The sequence below is a fragment of the Triturus cristatus genome, chromosome 10, assembly GCF_964204655.1.
Source record: "Triturus cristatus chromosome 10, aTriCri1.1, whole genome shotgun sequence".
NCBI classification, from domain to species: domain Eukaryota; kingdom Metazoa; phylum Chordata; class Amphibia; order Caudata; family Salamandridae; genus Triturus; species Triturus cristatus.
Genome location: NC_140593.1, coordinates 286362279 through 286380355, shown reverse-complemented (window position 1 = coordinate 286380355; position 18077 = coordinate 286362279). Strand labels below are relative to the sequence as shown.

The 18077-nt window shown below is 42.4% G+C and overlaps 1 protein-coding gene across 3 annotated transcripts in view; it reads right to left on the bottom strand.

The window, feature by feature from the left end:
• Positions 1–18077, bottom strand: part of DUS3L (dihydrouridine synthase 3 like) — a 132761-nt gene that overhangs the window by 103962 nt on the left and 10722 nt on the right. For all 3 annotated transcript variants that reach the window (XM_085631168.1, XM_085631169.1, XM_085631167.1), the window contains exon 2: positions 11697–11783. In XM_085631168.1, the coding sequence (XP_085487294.1) occupies positions 11697–11782 (86 nt within the window). In that variant the 5' untranslated portion in view covers position 11783. The remainder of the gene's footprint in view (positions 1–11696; positions 11784–18077) is intronic.

Sequence of the window (18077 nt, the reverse complement as noted above, 5' to 3'; positions counted from 1 at the left end):
CTCTAACCAGGAGATTTGCAGTGGCAGATGCGCATGATGAGGACTGCAGCACTTATATACCATAGTGCTATTGAAAATGTTGATACGGAGTGTAATATGAAATTGAACATCCATACCGCTGCTAGCTTGGCAGGCAAACTTCAGGAGCTGAACAGTACAAGATGCTAGTAGGATATTATTGAGGCCTATTTCGTTTTTCTGGAGTGTGCTTCAAGGCATCAATATGATAAAAACACACATGCGCCAATGGCCAAAGGCAGATTTTTCACGACGTTGTATCATTTCCTGCTCAGGTCAGTTAGGCACTGAGAAAACAGAACGTCTCTAGCCTGCCCATTACACAGGCATTTGGCTGCCTATTAGGGAATGACGGGTTCTTTCCAACTACTTGCTAGCATCTGGAATTTCAGAAGCATGTGTATATACAAATGATGTACTGTTAAAATAGTTCACCTGCCACATACAGGTGCCACCTCTTGCGAGTACCTATGTCAAGGCATGCTCCGATAATCCAAGAGATCTGTATGTATTTTCCACTTATTCAGAATCCACCGAGGAATGACACAGTGCTAAGAACAGATTCCTGTTTTTTTATAAACTATTCTATCTTCTGGCTCATTCGTGTCTCCACTTCAGTCACTCTGTCGAACAGCTTGCGCAAGTCTTGTCTCAACAGTTAGAGATCTATCTGGAGGCCATCGACCTTGCTTTCCGCCGCATCTCTTGAATCGTGATTTGCCTTGAGGATCATTGTGAGGTCCGGCGTAGCTTGAGGTGTGGTCGGGGATTCATGATTTCCCACAGCTTCACCAGTAACCGATGCAGGGATAGTATACAGGTCCGTCTTAGTTTGGGCTGAGGGAGGTGGGGGTGGTAGGATCGATCAGCTATCAGCCACAGAAGCTGCAGGGATGCACGTCGGGGGACACTGGCACCTGTGACCATTCTCCATGGCAGGTTGGTTCATTAGAGATTTGGCATGTGAGCCAACAGGTAGACAATGTACAGGAGCCATCTTGTGTGTGTCAAATACAAGGCAACTCCAGACTACACAATTGTACATGGTTTCTCTATTGCACCCTCACCTGCTACTGCAACATCTCCAGGGTCTCAGATTAAAATCTCTTTCCAGACTACTCATTAAAGCCTCTCCATGTTGATCACAGACTGCGTCTGCTCCTCCAATGGGTGGAGAATTAGCTAGAGAGGACTGCCTTTCCTTTAGCCAAACAGCCTTTCTGATGTTCTGAAATACCAACCGGTCAAGAAAAATCTAACATGTTTTGCAAAGTGACCAATTAGGAAAACCGAAACCTGCACAATATGTGACCCAGCAACCCTGCAGTGACCTGAATGGCTTCTTCAATCCCAAAACAGCAAACAACGTGAGATATCACAGTGAACGAACTATAACCTGTGGTCCCATAATAGACTGCTTAGGACCTCATATATTACATAATTCATGGCATATTAAATCACATCACTGATTATATTTAAATAACATTGTTGAAATTACTATTGACGTCAGCCAATGATTCAGGTTGTGTACTGTAGGCTTTGTGAACGAGGAGTAATGCAACAACCTAAAAATCGATGGTTGGACTCTTATAAGCATGTCTGTAAGCTTTTGAAGATGTACAAAAGAACTACATAAATCAGAAGGGAAGCACTAGTGATGGATGCCATTGTCTTTTTCAGTTGCACTCACCCAAAGAATTAGGGCAGTGGGGTGTAGGTCCCTTGTGGACAGCTAGTGAATGAACATCTTTGAAAAATAGACCCTTTGGTCAACCTCTACTGTGGAGGGCTGAAGGCTGAGCAAGCAGGGTGCTAGGTGGTCATGGAGGGGCGTAGCGGGGCCTGGCCACAGGATGTTCACAGTCTAGCTATTGTTCATTAGAACACTGTGGGGGGCTACAATAGAGCACTGGGGCATCAACTAATAGGCTTCTGCAACAGTTGGAAGCACATGTTTTACTCAGAAGATCAGACTTTATTCTCTAACGGCTGAGGAATATAGTATGACATTATAGAATATGTGGTGTCATTTTAGCTTCTGGAGCCCTTCCCTTAACCTTTATCAGAAAACCATTAGAAAACAGTTCTGTCTCTAACCTGCTTCATCAAGACACAGCACGGGGTCAGCATTTTTCACAGCGTAAAATCTCCTGAGAACTCACCAGAATTTCTAAAATAAGTAACACCATCCAACAAATGATATATATTGGTACTAAAATTTGTTATATGTGTTCCTTTTTGTGACCCTCAAAACCTGTCATTCGCTATAATGGATTTCAATGAGGATTATGTCCCCAAGTCCTGTAATGGATGCCACCTCATGCTGTCAATGTTGTGGTCAGCACAGCAAATCAAGGAGAAGGGTTCCCTTTGAGACCTCCACACCCATAAACCCCTGGGTGTCAGGGTGTGCTCAGTGTCCTCTAATGTTCTGCCACAGCATATTGTTCATGTTGTGGCTAGTCAATCAGGATTAACTAGATCCATTTTAAAGACAATCAGAGCATATCAGGACACCAACAGGCTAGATATAATTAACATTTTAACCCCTTCATGCCCAACCTGAGCCCCTCTTTAAACGCTAATTTCTCAAAAACCAGATCTACGCCAAGTCACAAAAAGCATGCCCTCAGAGTAAAGGTCTAACTTTTTTCCTAATGTTGTGTAATTCTGATCAACCGTTTATTTTTCTGTATCAGATAGCAAAGTTTCCGATGGAAAATAATGGAGAGAATCACACTTTGGCTTTTTTTTGGTATTCACACCGTAACTTGGCCTCTTTGTTTCCAGCCTTTTGAAGAAATATCTATTTGCTGTTCCTTAAGCCCAGAGGAAGTCTAGCAAGACGAAAGAGATGTTGGCTGTTTTTCTGCTTGGGCATATTTTTCAAAGAAATAAAATTAAATCTTTTTCTGCGTATTATGTATTTTTCGATCCTTGTCTGCCACTATACTTGGGTTGTATCCTTTAGATTGGCTTAGTGATTAATAGATCATGTTGTAATTGCTATTCCTATATCTTTTGTACCAAGTGTTTTATTTTATATTAATCACATTCATTAATATAGAGTGCTCTAGACAATTATGTGATGTTATGTTTGATATTGCTACTAGCAATCTCCATGTTTACACTTCTTTGCAGCAGAAGTCTCTATTGTAGCACTTCGTTTCTGTTCTTTTTATTGACCACTTTGTATGGTGAGCTCTTGAGGGTGGTTTGTTCCACTGCTCCAAATTATAATAGCTGCCAAACTGTATTATATGCAGATACACTGGAATTAAGCAGCAGTGGTGGACCATAATATAAAACAGGCTTTACAAACTTATGAAGCTCAGAAAGGTAAGTTATGCAGCATAATGTAGCATTATGCATAGCAGTATTTATCTATTTTCACATTTTAGCAACTATTAACTGTGTCTGTGTAAAGTTGCATCAGTTAGTACCAGTTTAACATCTGAAAGCGCCATTCAGCAACTGAAAAGGCAACCGCTTAAACTTAGCATAGGATCTACAATTTCTCAGAGTGGGTGGAACTTTGTTTTCCAATAACTTTTGATCCGTTTGAAAAAGAAACAACATTTCTGTTTTGGTGACATCTTCAAATTATGCAGCAGATAGTGAATTATGCGGCAAATGAGAAAATAATTGTGTGGACTACACTGCAGCCGCAGAAATACATAATTTTAGTGGACCTGATTTTATGCCCTAGTGCCGTTGTCAGACAGCTAAATAAAGTTACTTTCCTGCCTTTCTTTCGTTGTAGGCAATAAAGGGTTAAACAGCCAGTTGGAGGTGAGAGAAGAGACAGCCTTTCAAACGCAGATGTAAGCATCTTACTGCTAAAGGCCTAACTAACATTTCTTAGATTAACAAATGGCCGTGCTCAGGGCTTTAAGTAGAATGAAAAAAGCTAAGGGGGGGGGGGGGTCTATCAAAGGGGCGTGGCCAATTTAATTAAGGGCATGGGTTAAAACACACAAGCTAAAAATCTGTGCTTCGCATAGTGTGCCGCCCGACTTGTATTTTGCTGCTTCTGTCATTGCATCCAGATGTATGATACAACAAGTAACATCATACCTACAACAAGTCAGGACTATTGGCTTCGTCAATGGTTGTTAGTTTAGGGTGACCAGCCGTCCCGGATTTGCCCAGACAGTCCCGGGTTTCCATCAGCTGTCCCGGCAGATTTCGGCAATTTTGGCTCATGTCCCGGTTTTTAGAGGGGGTCGACTGAAAACCGGGAGAGGAACTTTTTCGGGTGTTCTAAAGCTGCGCTAGTAAGCAGCTGGTATAAGCAAGCAATTTAATTAATAGGTAATATGTTGGTTTTAGAAATGACATTTATTTTCTTAATGCATCTTCTGTGATCCTATGTTGATGAGAGCGGTCATTCTGCGCCATTCCGTGGATTAAAAATTGTAGTCCTAATTCTATTTTTCCAAAATGTCCCTGTTTTTGGTTCAGAAGGTCTGGTCACCCTATGTTAGTTGCATAAGATAAATAAGCAGCAACTATGACTTGTTTATAGTATTGAAAAAGCTTCCACTTAAAGCCCTGGTGACACCACGACAATGTTGCTGCGCCTGAGTTTCAAAAAGAGAAGTGGCAGTGTGCGCTATTCAAAAGGGGCCCCCTCACTCGCAACAGCGCTCTGACTCTTGTGTTTTAAAAAACAGACACACAGGAGATGTAGGAAGCAAGGATTTCCCTTCCCCTACAACGCTCACTTGGCATTAGGTCATGCCGTAACTTCTCCACTAGTGAGGTGTGAGCAGCGCACATCGATGTGTCTGCTGTCACTGCAGTCCCAAAAACAACGGACCGCTTGTGTCAGGGCACAAAACAGAGACCGGTTTCGAGAACCCCTTTAAAAAACTGCCGGTGCTCAGACCCGGTGAGACCCGGCCCACTTAAAGCCCTGGCCGTGCTAAAAAATATTTAACAGAATAATGAGAGCAGCTGCAGCTAAAGTGTCTGATGAAACACTAGGAAAAGGAAAAAACACAACGAGCTGGCACCCCTCTTCCCCCTTTCCTCAGCCTAGCCTCGGGGTCGGTGTGATTCAGGTGGAGGGCATGAAACGGCATTTCCTTGGACAAGGACAGCACGCGCAACAGGTGCTGCCTCACTAGGGTCACCAGTACGAAGCCTTACATTAAAGTTGGTTGGTAGCCTCGTTGCTGGGAGATCTTTAATAAGAAAACCGGAGAACTACATGGAGCGCGCGGCGCGACGATCCAAGATGGCCGCCGGGTGAGGAGCTCCGCTCGAACAATGCCGATTCGAGCATGAAGACACCTCTTTAAGGCAACGAAGCTTCGCTTCGAGCATGGCTTCGATTTTGGGACATTGCAGAGACTGCTTTGGCAAGTTTTGTTGACCGTAATGCGGTCTTTTTGTTACCGTAATTGCGCATTTTCTGCTTCCCTCAGATGGCGGCCGCCATTTTGTTTTTTCTTCAGCGTTTTTCTTCTATTTTTTCGCTGCCACTGAATCTTTATGCCAGTTCCCTGTTGTTTTTTGGTGGCATTACGGCGGTGGCTGCGTTAGCTCACCTTATGCCATCTTTTTGCGCAATTATCTGTTAGCGCTTGGTCTCTTTGGTGGCTTCTGTGGATTCCTCAGATCGTCTCTCCTAGTAATTATTTAAGAGGGAGCCAGTTGTGTTTCCGGTGTCCCAGTACCCTCCGCTGTGTTGTATCTTGGTACTATCATCGTTTGCTACGCCTCCTCTTGCTGCTGACTAAGTAATTTTTCTGCTGTCCTGCCTGTATTCCGCCATTGTTTATTTCTGTCATAATTGGTTGCGGCACTGTCAGTATGGAGGGCGTACACTCTACCAAGCCTCACGAAGGCTCCACTGGGGGAAGGAAGGATTCAAGCAACCCTTCTGTCAAACGCACCAAAAAGGACCCGCCTTCCCCAAATAAGTCTCCGCTGCCTCTTACTCTCGAGGATATCATGGAGGAGTTGCGCCTTATTCGTCCGTTTATCACGGACACTGTTGCCACGCTTCAGAGGTTAGATGACAAATGGTCTAGTATGGATTCGAGACTGTCTGAGGTGGAGCAGAGGATCAGTGATGCACAGGATGTTGTCACTAAAGTTGACACTCTCACCAAAGAGGTCGGCCAGCTCAAGAAAGTGGCGGAAGATTTGGAAAACCGCAATAGGCGCAACAATCTGCGCATTTATGGTATTCCGGAAGGATCAGAGGGGTCGGACATGATTCAATTCCTTAAATCTCAAGTTCTTCAAATTGTTGGCCTCCCGAAATCCTCAGATTTTAATATACAACGTGCTCATCGTCTGGGGCCAAGAAACGCATCTTCTGCATCTAAACCTCGTGGAATCATAGCATATTTCCTCCTCTACTCTGATCTTATGATGATTCTCCAGGCCGCCAAGCAACATAAGCAAATGATCCGGTCTGGGCACAAGGTCTCTTTCACTCAGGATGTCTCCAAGCCTACGGCTTCCCGCCGAAAGGAATTTTTGGACCTCAGACCGGCTTTGAGATCTATGAACGCACGCTATGGTTTAATACACCCTTGTTTTTTCAAAGTGACCTATAAAGAAATAACTTTTAGCTTTGAGGATCCTGCTGACCTGCGGAAGTTCATTCATACTCACAAGGGAGAACTTATGGAATTAAGCAAATCCTAGTTGTTTTTCTTTCTTCTTAAAAGTATAGGATTATCCTGTTTTGCTTAAATGTTTAGTTATAAGTTGGATAGTTCCTGTACTTCTTTTGCTCATTCCTTGTTTTTCCTTTTGTTTTGCAGGATTCCCCTTTGTGGTGTTCTTGTCAAGGTCACCCTTTTGTCCCATCCTGCTGTTTAGAGTGTTTACCCCTTCTGTTGCCGTCTCTTTCCCTAGATGTTTGGTAAGTTCCTTCGCTTGTCCTATTGGATTTTTATATTGTTCTAGTTTTCCAATTTTATAGTCTTTCGTCTCTCAGTTTTTTTTTTTCCCATCTCTATGGTGGTTTGTTCTCCTATATGCTCCTCTTAGCGCGGCTGTTTTGTTCTTCGTCGCCCCCCTCTCACAGTAATGTTTTTTGTTCAATTGCTTGCCGTGGCTAAAGTCTATTGGCTTTTTGTCACCCTCCTTTGGATGCCTTTTGGGGGTTTCTGTACCTCTGCACCCTTCTCTCTATCTTTCCCCTTTTCCTTTTCGCTTCTTCCCTCTTTTTGCTGTTTGTCCTCCCTTTCCTCATCCCTCTTTATCCCTGTCATCTCTATTCTTTTGGCAACGTCTTCACTATCTGATGCACACCACGCTTCCTTTTTCTCTTTTTCTGTTCATGGTACTTCTTTCTCTTTCTTCTCTTTTATATCTTCACCAACGTATTTGCGGCTGTTGCCTGCTTTAATTTTTCTGTCTCTTACTACTTATTCAGGCACATGCGCATTTCATTTTTATTTTCAGTTTACTTCTCTTTCTCTACCCTGTCTTAACTTCCATACTCCTTTCTGCTTATCCTTACTTTCTTTACACAAATGAATGGTCTTCGTGTCATTTCTTGGAATGTTAAAGGAGTTCGCAACCCTGTTAAAAAACAACGTGTCTTATCTCATTTAGCAAGGTTGAAATATCAAGTTGCACTGTTACAAGAAACCCACCTTAACTCTCAAGATTTGTCTTCGTTGCGTAGACAATGGGTTGGAGAGGCATTTTGTTCTCCAGCAGTAAATGGTAAAAATGGTGTTCTTATTTTGTTTCATAAGTCATTATCTGTTCAATTGCACAATGAATTCCATGACACTTGTGGTAGATGGCTATTTTTAGATGTTACTGTTAACAATACACAATTTTCCTTTTGTAATGTTTATGGCCCTAACGGTGTAGATTTAACCTTTTGAAGGGATTTTCTATGCTTCTCTCCTCTCATGCAAGTGATAATTTGATTGTAGGTGGTGACTGTAACCAACTAATGGACCCATTTTTAGATCGTAAATCACACACCAGATATGTCCCCAATAAAATGCAAAAGTCCTTTTTTAATGCTATCTCCTCTAGAGGCCTTATTGACTCATGGAGACTTTCCCATCCCGATACTTTAGAATTTTCCTTTTCTTCTCCAGTACACTCCTCACATTCCCGTATAGACTATATTTTTCTCACACAGCATTCATTCCAATTTATGACTAACTCAGAAATAGGCTCAATTCTTATATCTGACCATGCTCCGGTTATTACTGATCTGGACTTTCCCTCACCTACTCCCACTTCTAGGCGGTGGCGCTTCAATAATTCGCTCCTCCTAGATTCACAGTTTGTCGAGCAATTTATATTTTTTGCAAAGGATTTTTTTTATAAATAATCTTCACTCTACTTCTCACTTTCACTCTATTTGGGACTCCTTCAAGGCTGCTGCCAGAGGTTTTATTATCGCTTTTGTCTCACGAAAAAAGAAAACAGCTCTTTCAAAGTCGGCCCAAATTCTTAAACAAATTAAAGACCTAGAGCATCTCTACTTCACCACTAATTCCTCAGAATCGCTCTCTTCCCTCATCAAAGCAAAAATGCAATTTAACAAGCACTCTTGGGACTCTGCGAGTACTACCCTCCTCAATTTTCACTCCAAAATGTATGGCGGACGCAATAAAGCTGGTAAGTCTCTCGCTACTTATCTAAAAATTAAAAAACAAAAATCTAAAATAATAACTATTACCGATTCGCATGGAATTCCTCAGCATACTGATGATAAAATTCTCGATTGTTTTGTTCAATATTATTCCACACTTTATACGCCCGAATCTGTTCCCTCGCCTTCTCAAATAGACTCCTTCTTTCAGTCCCTCCCCTGGTCCTCGGATAGGTCTGTGGATCTCTCTTCACTGGACGTTCCTCCTTCAGAAAAGGAGCTTCTTAATGCTATTACTCTTCTTCCCAAAGATAAAACTCCGGGCCCAGATGGTTTCACGGTTCGCTTTTATCTCCATTTTAAGGATATCCTTTTACCTCATTTATTTTCTTTGATTACTTCCTTTGTGGCTCAAGGGAGGTCCCAAGGTTCTTTCACTCAGGCTATGCTATGCTTAATCCCTAAAAAAGATAAAGATCCCTCCCTTTGCAAAAATTATCGACCCATCTCCTTGATTAATACGGACTGTAAAATTTACGCTAAAGTCTTGGCCTCTCGTATTAACAAAGTTATCCCTGATCTTACCAACATCTATCAATCTGGGTTTGTTAAAGGTAGATCCATCACCGATAACTCGAGAACCTTCCTTAACATTATTCACCTGGCCTCAAAGATGGACTCCCCAATCGCTGCCATTACCTTAGATGCTGAGAAAGCGTTCGATAGAGTCTGTTGGGATTTTATGTTTGGTGCTTTGCGGTGGCATGGCTTTAGTCCTCCCTTTATTCGTTATGTTAAGTTATTATATTCTGCTCCCTCCACTTCTATTTGGGTTAACGGGTCTCAATCCTCTTATTTTTCTTTGCATAGAGGCACTAGACAGGGTTGTCCTCTCTCTCCTCTTCTTTTCATTCTTGCGTTAGAGCCCTTTTTGGAAAAAATTCAACGTTCATCATTGTATACTGGCTTCATATTTCGAAACATGGATATTAAGTTTACGGCCTATGCTGACGATATTTTGCTTTATATTTCTAATCCGTCCACCTCTTTGCCCGCACTCTTTTCCCTGTTACAAGAATACTCTTTGGTTTCTGGATATAAACTTAATATAGATAAATCTGAGGTTTTGCCACTTAATAAATTTTGCCTTCCTCATATGTTTCAGGGTTCGGGTTTTGAATGGAACTCAGGTAATATTAAATGTCTAGGTATTCTGTATGCCAGCACCATTAGAGATACGATTAAGCTTAACCAGAAGGATATTGTTAAAAAACTCTCTTCCCTTATAGAACGTTGGTCCCCCCTTTTTTTATCCTGGTGGGGTAGGCTCGCCACTATTAAAATGATGCTTCTCCCTATAGTCAATTTTTACCTTTCAATGCTTCCAATCTCCCTTCCACTCTATTTTTTTAAAACTATAAACCGTATTTTCACCTCCTTTTTATGGAATAAACGTAAGGCAAGGATTTCTCTATCTAGTCTTCAACAACCTAAAGATCTGGGTGGAGTGAATTTACCCAACATTGTTCGGTTTCACTCAGCTTTTACTCTGAAACAGATTTGGCCTTTTCTATCTGACTTGTCTGACCCCCCTCTAACAGCCTGGAGTGCTATAGAACTTGCGCAGCTCTCGCCTTTTTCATTCGTTACGGCTGCCCGGTTATCTCATCCTCCGCAACGTTTTCTTACTCCTATTTTTAGACACTCTAAGGCACTCGCCCTCTCTGTCTTTCGCTCTTCCCTCTCGCAGTTGGAATTTCATTCCTCAATCCCAATTTGGTACAACAATTCCATTAAGATTAATCACAGAGCACTTTTTTGGAAAGAATGGATAGATAAAGGCATCATTATTTTCGATTCCTTACTTAGTAATAATTCCCTGCGCGACTTCTCCGATATTCGCGATTCTTTTCACCTCTCTAATGTCCATTCATCCCAGTATCCCTTGCTCAAGAACTCCTTAGATCTCTTTATTTCTCAGGGCGCTTCACTTTCTACTGCTGACTCAACCACTTTCCCCCTCCCGGACTTCTCTATTCCCCTTAAAGCTGCTGCTATTTACAAGTTACTTTCTTGTTCTCCTGTAGCAAGAACCAAGTCCAAACTTGAACTCTCCTGGGAATTGGATCTAGCCCAAGAGTTTCCTCTTCAAGTTTGGAACTCTTTATGGTTAAAGTTGCACACGGCTTCACGTTCTGCTAATACCACACAGACTTTATATTTTTTTTACAATAAACTTTTTTTTACTCCTTCTGATTTATATAGCTTTAAATTGATTGACTCTAAAAAATGTTGGTCCTGCCCCTCTGAGAATAGTGACTTTTTGCATATGTTTTTTCACTGCCCGTTGGTTAAATCCCTCTGGTCCCGTATTTGGTCTAAACTAAACGATATCTTAGCTATTGACCACACTTTTGAGATTGTCCATATCTTTCTAGGTGGTATGGCTCCTATATGGAATGTTTCTGCTAATGTACGTAAATTTATAGACCTGTATATAGCCATTACTCTACAGATAATTACGACCAATTGGAAAGATGCCTCCAAGATCTCATATAATGCATGGTGGAATCTATTATGTCATCATCACCGATTGGATCGTGCTTTTGCTACCACTGTACCTCTTTTGATCAAAAAGGATTTGTTATGGTTGCCATTAACCAATTTTCTTTCCCAAACTGTTCCTTAAATAGCTGTTTTTATTTCTTTTTTTCTTTTGTTCATGTTATAAATACAGCTTCTCCTAGTATGTTTATTCATTTATTAGCTTACTGTACTTATATGATGTTTATTCTGTATAATGGTTACATTTTTCCCCCCTCCCCCTCCTTCTTTCCTCCTCTCTTCTCTACCCTCCCTACCCATTAATCAAAACCTTAAAATGCTTTTTACATATGTATATTCTCTACCTTTCTATGGCACTTTTTTCAGATTGTACGATTTAGTTTTTTTTCTATTGTTCTATTACATTGCCTTGGTCTTTTTTTTGTACTGATGTTTTACTTGGATTATGATATTTAATAAAGCTTTCTAAACTCAAAAAAAGAAAACCTAGTTCTGAGGCACCAGCGGGTTTTCAGGCACTTACTTGTCCTTGATGGCCGCAATACCGCGCTCAGCCTTTGCAGGGGTGTCCTTTGAACTGCCATTTTCACACGCTTTGGTTTCTTCCATTCTTAAAACAAATTACGAAAAAGAAATAAATAACTTTGACATCCTGTAGCAATGGCATACACAACACAGACGTGAATCTCAATTACAGTTGCTAGCTGTGGTTTTTAAAGTCACACTACTAATATTACTAATGCAAAAAAAGTGTCTTCAACCAGAAAATCGTGTGCAGAACATGGATATACATAAATACTATGGCCTACATGTGGAATACAAAACTATGGTGAAGATTTACTACACTTAACTACACCTTTGTGCACTTTAACTTTAATGTATATATTAGTAAACCTCCACAAATATATTAATGTCAGCGTGGACGCGGAGTTAAGAATATTTACCTATACTTTCTAACCTTCGAAACATTTTTGTACTGTGTAATTTAGCATCCGATATTTCTGTGTATCAATATTCTTGTGTATGAAATTCTACCTTACAATCGCAATTAAAGACACACACCAAAAGCTAACGGCAGCTGACCATAGATTCCGCACCACACTCCCCTTCATATTAATTATAGTAAGCAGTCCTGTGCATCAACTTCCGGCACCTGCCGCCGTTTAGTGCCTCTGGAGAACAGATAAACAGATATACGCCAAAAGGAAGGTGCACCCGGAATACAGTCAATATTGCCAATGTCAGTTCATCATCGTCTTTCATTGAAAATTATTGGTCATAAAAATCAGCCAACGCATTTTGTTCCTTTTCACAATAGGAACTTCGTCAGGGCTCCAAATAACAAATAGTATAGTCACGCTTGTAGAATAGAGTAGTGGTAGCAGTATCAGGGTGCTCACCCCAGGATCAGGGTATAAGGTAGATTCTTTTCCCGGCTTGTGTTTGAGTCCATGGGATGAAAGGCATGAGCAGGATCACCCACGATGAGGGTGATCCTGATACTGCTGCTGCTACTGATACTGCTACCACGACTGTATTCTACAAGCGCGACTATACAATCTGTTATTTGGAGCCCTGACGAAGTTCCTATTGTGAAAAGGAACGAAACGCGTTGGCTGAAATAATTTTCAATGAAAGAAGACGATGAACTGACATTTCTGGTGTACCTTCCTTTCGGCATATATTGCAATTAAAGACGTTTCACCAACTCATAATTAATAATCCACCAAAATATGCCTTAAACCTCACAAATGCGCCACCACTAGCAAGTACAATAAACAGCGAGCGCTCTAGTAAACTAACCACAGGTGGACATAAATAAATGGTGGACAACTGCTGCCACTTCCACCAACAACTAGCCCTTGCTCATTGACAAATGCTGTGAGAGACTAAGCAACAAACTGCCCATCTCAAAAGACTGAGTGCCTGATTACAAGTCTTGCAGTCCTGGAGGGGGTCGCCACACCAGCACCCCTCTCCATGTCCGCAAACTCAACCGCCAGATTGCGAGTAATCTTGTGGTTTGGCGGGCGGCCCTTTGGCGTTCCCACAGAGGTGTCTATTAAAAAGGCACCGCAATGGGAAAGCCAAAGCCTGTAAAGTCCATGCCGTACAGGAAAGGGGGTGCCCCCCTGCATGCATCCCATGGAACTGAGGCAACAGGGCCTTCTTGGTTTCCTTACTGCTGCGCTTTGAATGGCGGACTCACAGCAATTAAAAGTGAGACGGTCAGGAAACTCGTAAAATGCTTGGTGGTGCCGCAGCGGCCCCGCCAAACATAGTGCGGCCTCACACTGCTGCAAAACCGACAAGTATCACGGATCCCTGGCGGTTGCAGCGGTCCTTTGGCAGTCTGACCGCCAAAATTGTAATACAGAGGTCGGACGGCGGGTGCGGCGGTGCCTGCCCCATCACCATGGATACAACTGTCGATTGGACTGCCATAGTCAAATTCAGGCCCAGAATCTGCAGGTGGTCCCGTAAACCTGCTCAGTCTCTTCCCCATCTCGGAGAAAAACCTGGAGCTCTGAAACCTTGAGCTTGAGGGTATGGGGAGTCCTTTTCTGTCCTCAATTGTGACCAAATAACATATAGCCTGAAGAAAAAAAACAGTTGGCACAAGTCACAAGATAGAACTATACTCAAAAGCAAATTACCTTTTCACAAGTCCGAAATGTTCGTCAGCTTGCATCTCCTAAGGACTGCTATAGCACTTACATCCTGATTTGTTGATCGGGATTCAAAATATTTACTACGTTCTTGGGTAGTAAAAGTTTCATTGTAGGTGAATCAGGATGCTGCTGGTACCTTACCAATCCAAGGCTATTCACCAACCACTCTGTAACCACTTTCCCACCCTGGAATAGGTCAGGCATTTAATGTTAAGGGCACAAGAATAGCTTTTTCGAGGAAGAGAAGCGATCCCCCACACAGGAAAAGGTGCAAGTCATAGACATGAGTTTTTCTGAATAAGGTTTGAATAAGTGAATTTGCATTTCTTGGTAAATTTCTGTATAGGCAAATATATCCTTGAGTATTGGCTGGAGTCAAAATGGTACTCACAAATGTTTGCTGGGTGCACACGTGGGAGACAGAAAATATTGTAGGTGTATAGGCTTACTTCTGTAATCTGTTCTGATTTCCTAAAAGTGGCAAAACTGTTTCCAAGCAAAGTTGTAGACCTTCGGATACACTTTTGCAACTTTCCTTTCCATTCTTAAAATGTTGCTCATAATGGTTATACGCCGACTATATAGTTTAAAAAAATACTGTTATACATAAAACTTATTTTATTAAATAATAACTTGAGGCCAGATGTACAAAGCTACTTTGAAGTCAAAAACGGCCCAATTTCCAAAAAGTATTTCCAATGTACAAAAGGCAAATTGTGATTCTGTAACTTGTCACCGAATCACAATTCTATTTTGCTATCAAATACCGATTCAGTATTTGGAAGGGACGTCCCTTCCAAACACCAATTTGGAATGGTATGTATTCCCCCTTGAGAATTTTAGGCTAAATAACAGGCTGCATTAAAAAGCAATCACAGACATGGTGGTCTGCCGACTTTGGTAGGCCACCATCCCTGTGATGGCTGCGATTCGTAGTGGGTCACACATTGCGACCTACCTCTGTAATATTCATTAGGTAGGTGATTTGCGACCCACAAGGACTTGCTATTTTAAAATAAACAGTTATATACATTAGGAATCGCGATTTCCTAATTGTGACTCGTAGATAACTCCTGACTGCTATTCCTAATGTTAGTAGTGTCTGGTCCTTAAAGAATTGATTTTTGAGTTCTCTGTAAAAATGTCACAAAGGATTACCAAAATATATTTATCCATATTTTTCAGTTGCAAATATGTTATAGGTACATTCTATTTTGAAAGCTAACACATAGGGTGTTAGCTACGCAAAACTGTCTTCGACCTTTCCACACCTGACCCTAACCCCCCCCCCCCCCCCTCCCCCCGCGCGCACCCTCCAAGTATGAAATATCTTTGGGTACATTTGAAAGCAATCACCAATCTTGCTTTTATTCTTCTGCATGTATTTGCAAATATTCAAGGAACATTCTCCATTCAATATATACAGCGAAATAGTTACATTTTGCAAACGTATGTTCACATTTTTGATTTGGAACACGTCTGTAATGCACGCTGAACTCACAGTTGAATATATTCCCTTCGAGTGAGAGGGATGTCATTTCCTGATATATAAACGGTCCTGCAGCTCAGAATCTACTACTCTTCTCTACGTAACAGCTTCCCATGGAGGGGGAGGAGATGGGGGGGGGGTCGCTGTGAGGAAAGCTGTGAGGAAGCGTTCAGACTGGAATTTTATTTGGACCTCAACTCTCACCCCGGGTTGCTGAAACTTCTCTACATACCGCAAAGACTAACTTAGTGTCCAGAAGCTCCATGAGGAACGGGGCACCTCCATAATCTGTTTGATGCAGTGTTTAAGAAGGAGGAATTCAAGTGTCAGGCCCTAGAAACCCCAACAACAGTCCAGAACAAGGCTTTCTGTTAAAATCACAGGTGCCTGTGCAGGGTTACGGTTGCAGACTAGAGGAGTATATCCAGTGGGACTGGAGCAAGTGGGCAAGAGTGGATTGCTTGAGAACATTACCTCTGCCATTTAGGTCCAAATTTAGTTTAGGCGGATATCCTAAAACTAAGGTATGAATCTGGCCTACCAGGCTAGTGCAGGAATTCAATTTTAAATATGTATCGGAGGTCAAAAGGAACTGTCACCTTAAGGCCAATGTGTCTCGTATGTGCTGGCATACCAAGCCAATCAAAGCACATGGATGCAAATTAACAATTTTCGCAGGCTAGAAAAAGTAGCACATTGCTTTTCAAAGGCTTCAGCTCTTAAGTTTACTCGAACGCAGAAGAAGCACATTCTGTTCAAGTTCTTCCTTGCATTCAGATACTTGGCACTCCATTTAACCTATTATAGCGGACTACATTGAATAAAATGAAAAATGTCACCTGGATAAGCTGCTCAAACATAAATATGAAAAGCTCGAGAGTTCGAACTTCCACATATGTACATTTACCACAAATAGTATCACCATGTGTACACAACCACAGTCCTGAGTTCTGTTGGGTCACAGTCATACCACCTTGGCGGCTCTACTGTGGAGGAAGGGTGGTCAAATATACACAAGTAGAACTACTGAGGCAACAATACATTCCTTTGTGGAGGTCACAAATAAGGCTTTTTCAAAAGCAAAACTTTGGCGCTTCATACTAGGCAAATGGACAACACATAAAAGCATATCAGCACTGCCCTGTTGAAGGGTGACTCCACTTGCAAGCAGTTCTGCTGCTCTACATACGAGTCATGTAACAGTGCCCAACATCCAATAAGAATCATGGGGAGGTGGCACAACTCAATCAATCAATCAGGATTTATAAAGCGCAGCTCAACCCCTGGTAGGTTATGCAGGCGCTCGCAGGTCCCGGAGGCTCATTTGAACAGCCAGGTGTTGAAGTTCTGTTAGGCCTGGCGTCTTTTGACGTGCTTCTCCTGTCTTTTTGCTTTCTGACCTCCGGGTTTTTACTCTGGTTTTGCTGGTTTAGTGTCTCTGCAAACTTCCTCACTGCTATTCAATGTTAAAGTGCAAGTGTTTCTATGGTAAATTGGATTCTGGATTGGTGTTTCCATGATTGGCCTATTTGATTTACTAGTAAAGTGCACTGAGAGTGCCAGCGCCTGTAAATCAAATACTGCTAGTGGGCCTGAGGCACTGATTGTGCCACCCACACGAGCAGCCTTTCAAAGGGTTCTCAGACCTGCCACTGCAGTGTCTGCATGCAGTTTTTACTGCCATGTGGACTTGGCAAGTGCACCCACTTGCCAAGACCTAACCTTCTTTATTCCATGTGAGTCACCCCTAAGGTAGGCTCATGGTACCTCTAAGGGCAGGGCGCAGTGTATGTGAAAGGTAGGACATGTCCTGATAGTGAACTACAGTGTAAATTCGTTTTTCACTGTTGAAACGCTATTTGTCCCATAGGATAGAATGGGGAATACTTGGTAACATTTTACGAGTATATCTTCCCATTGGGACAAGATGAAAAATGGAGTTGAATATGCCTGAACTCACGATGCATAAATGCATCTTTTAGTAAAGATGATCTTTATGTTCTGTCTTTGACAATACCACTTTTAGAAAGGAGGTATTTTCTTGCTTAGCCATCCTGCGTGCCTCTGCTGGGTTGTGGATTGACTGTTTGGCTTGGAGTGACAGAGGCTGGGGATATACATTCTCTTTAGACGGCCACTGGGGTGGTAGAGGTGTGTCCTGCCTTTCATGGATGAGTCAGGGCGGTGCTGAATAGACCTGGGCTGCATTTAGAGTAGTGGGAGGAGATTTGCTTGCACCTGAATAGGCCTGGTCTGCCTTGGATAGTGCTGTCTCCACCTTCTGCTGGGAAGAGAAACAGTATAAATATTGGGGGCCAGACCCCAGAACTCGCTTGGATCAAGGAACCTGCCAAGAAGAAGAGCTGGAAGACCTGCCAGAAGGAGTACTGCCCCTTTGCTGTGTTGTTGCTTTGCTGGGTTGGTCTGCAGTTGCTGCTTCTGCCTTGGGCAGTGAAAGAACTGGAACAAACTTTCTTCACTTGTTGCATGGGTATCTGTAAGGGCTTGAAATAGAGCTTGCCTCCTGTTCACGAAGTCTCAGGGACAGCAAAGACTTCACTTACCTCCGCGTACCGCCTCTGGAACCATGGGCTTCAGTTGCCACAGAGCAGAAAAGCAGCGGACACCGTCACCGACACAACTGCTGGCTCTGTGTCCTAAAGGCACTGCACAGGGCATCCCGTAATTCACATTGTAACCATGGTCTCACTGCCACCTCCACCACGAGCCGCTGCTTGCACTG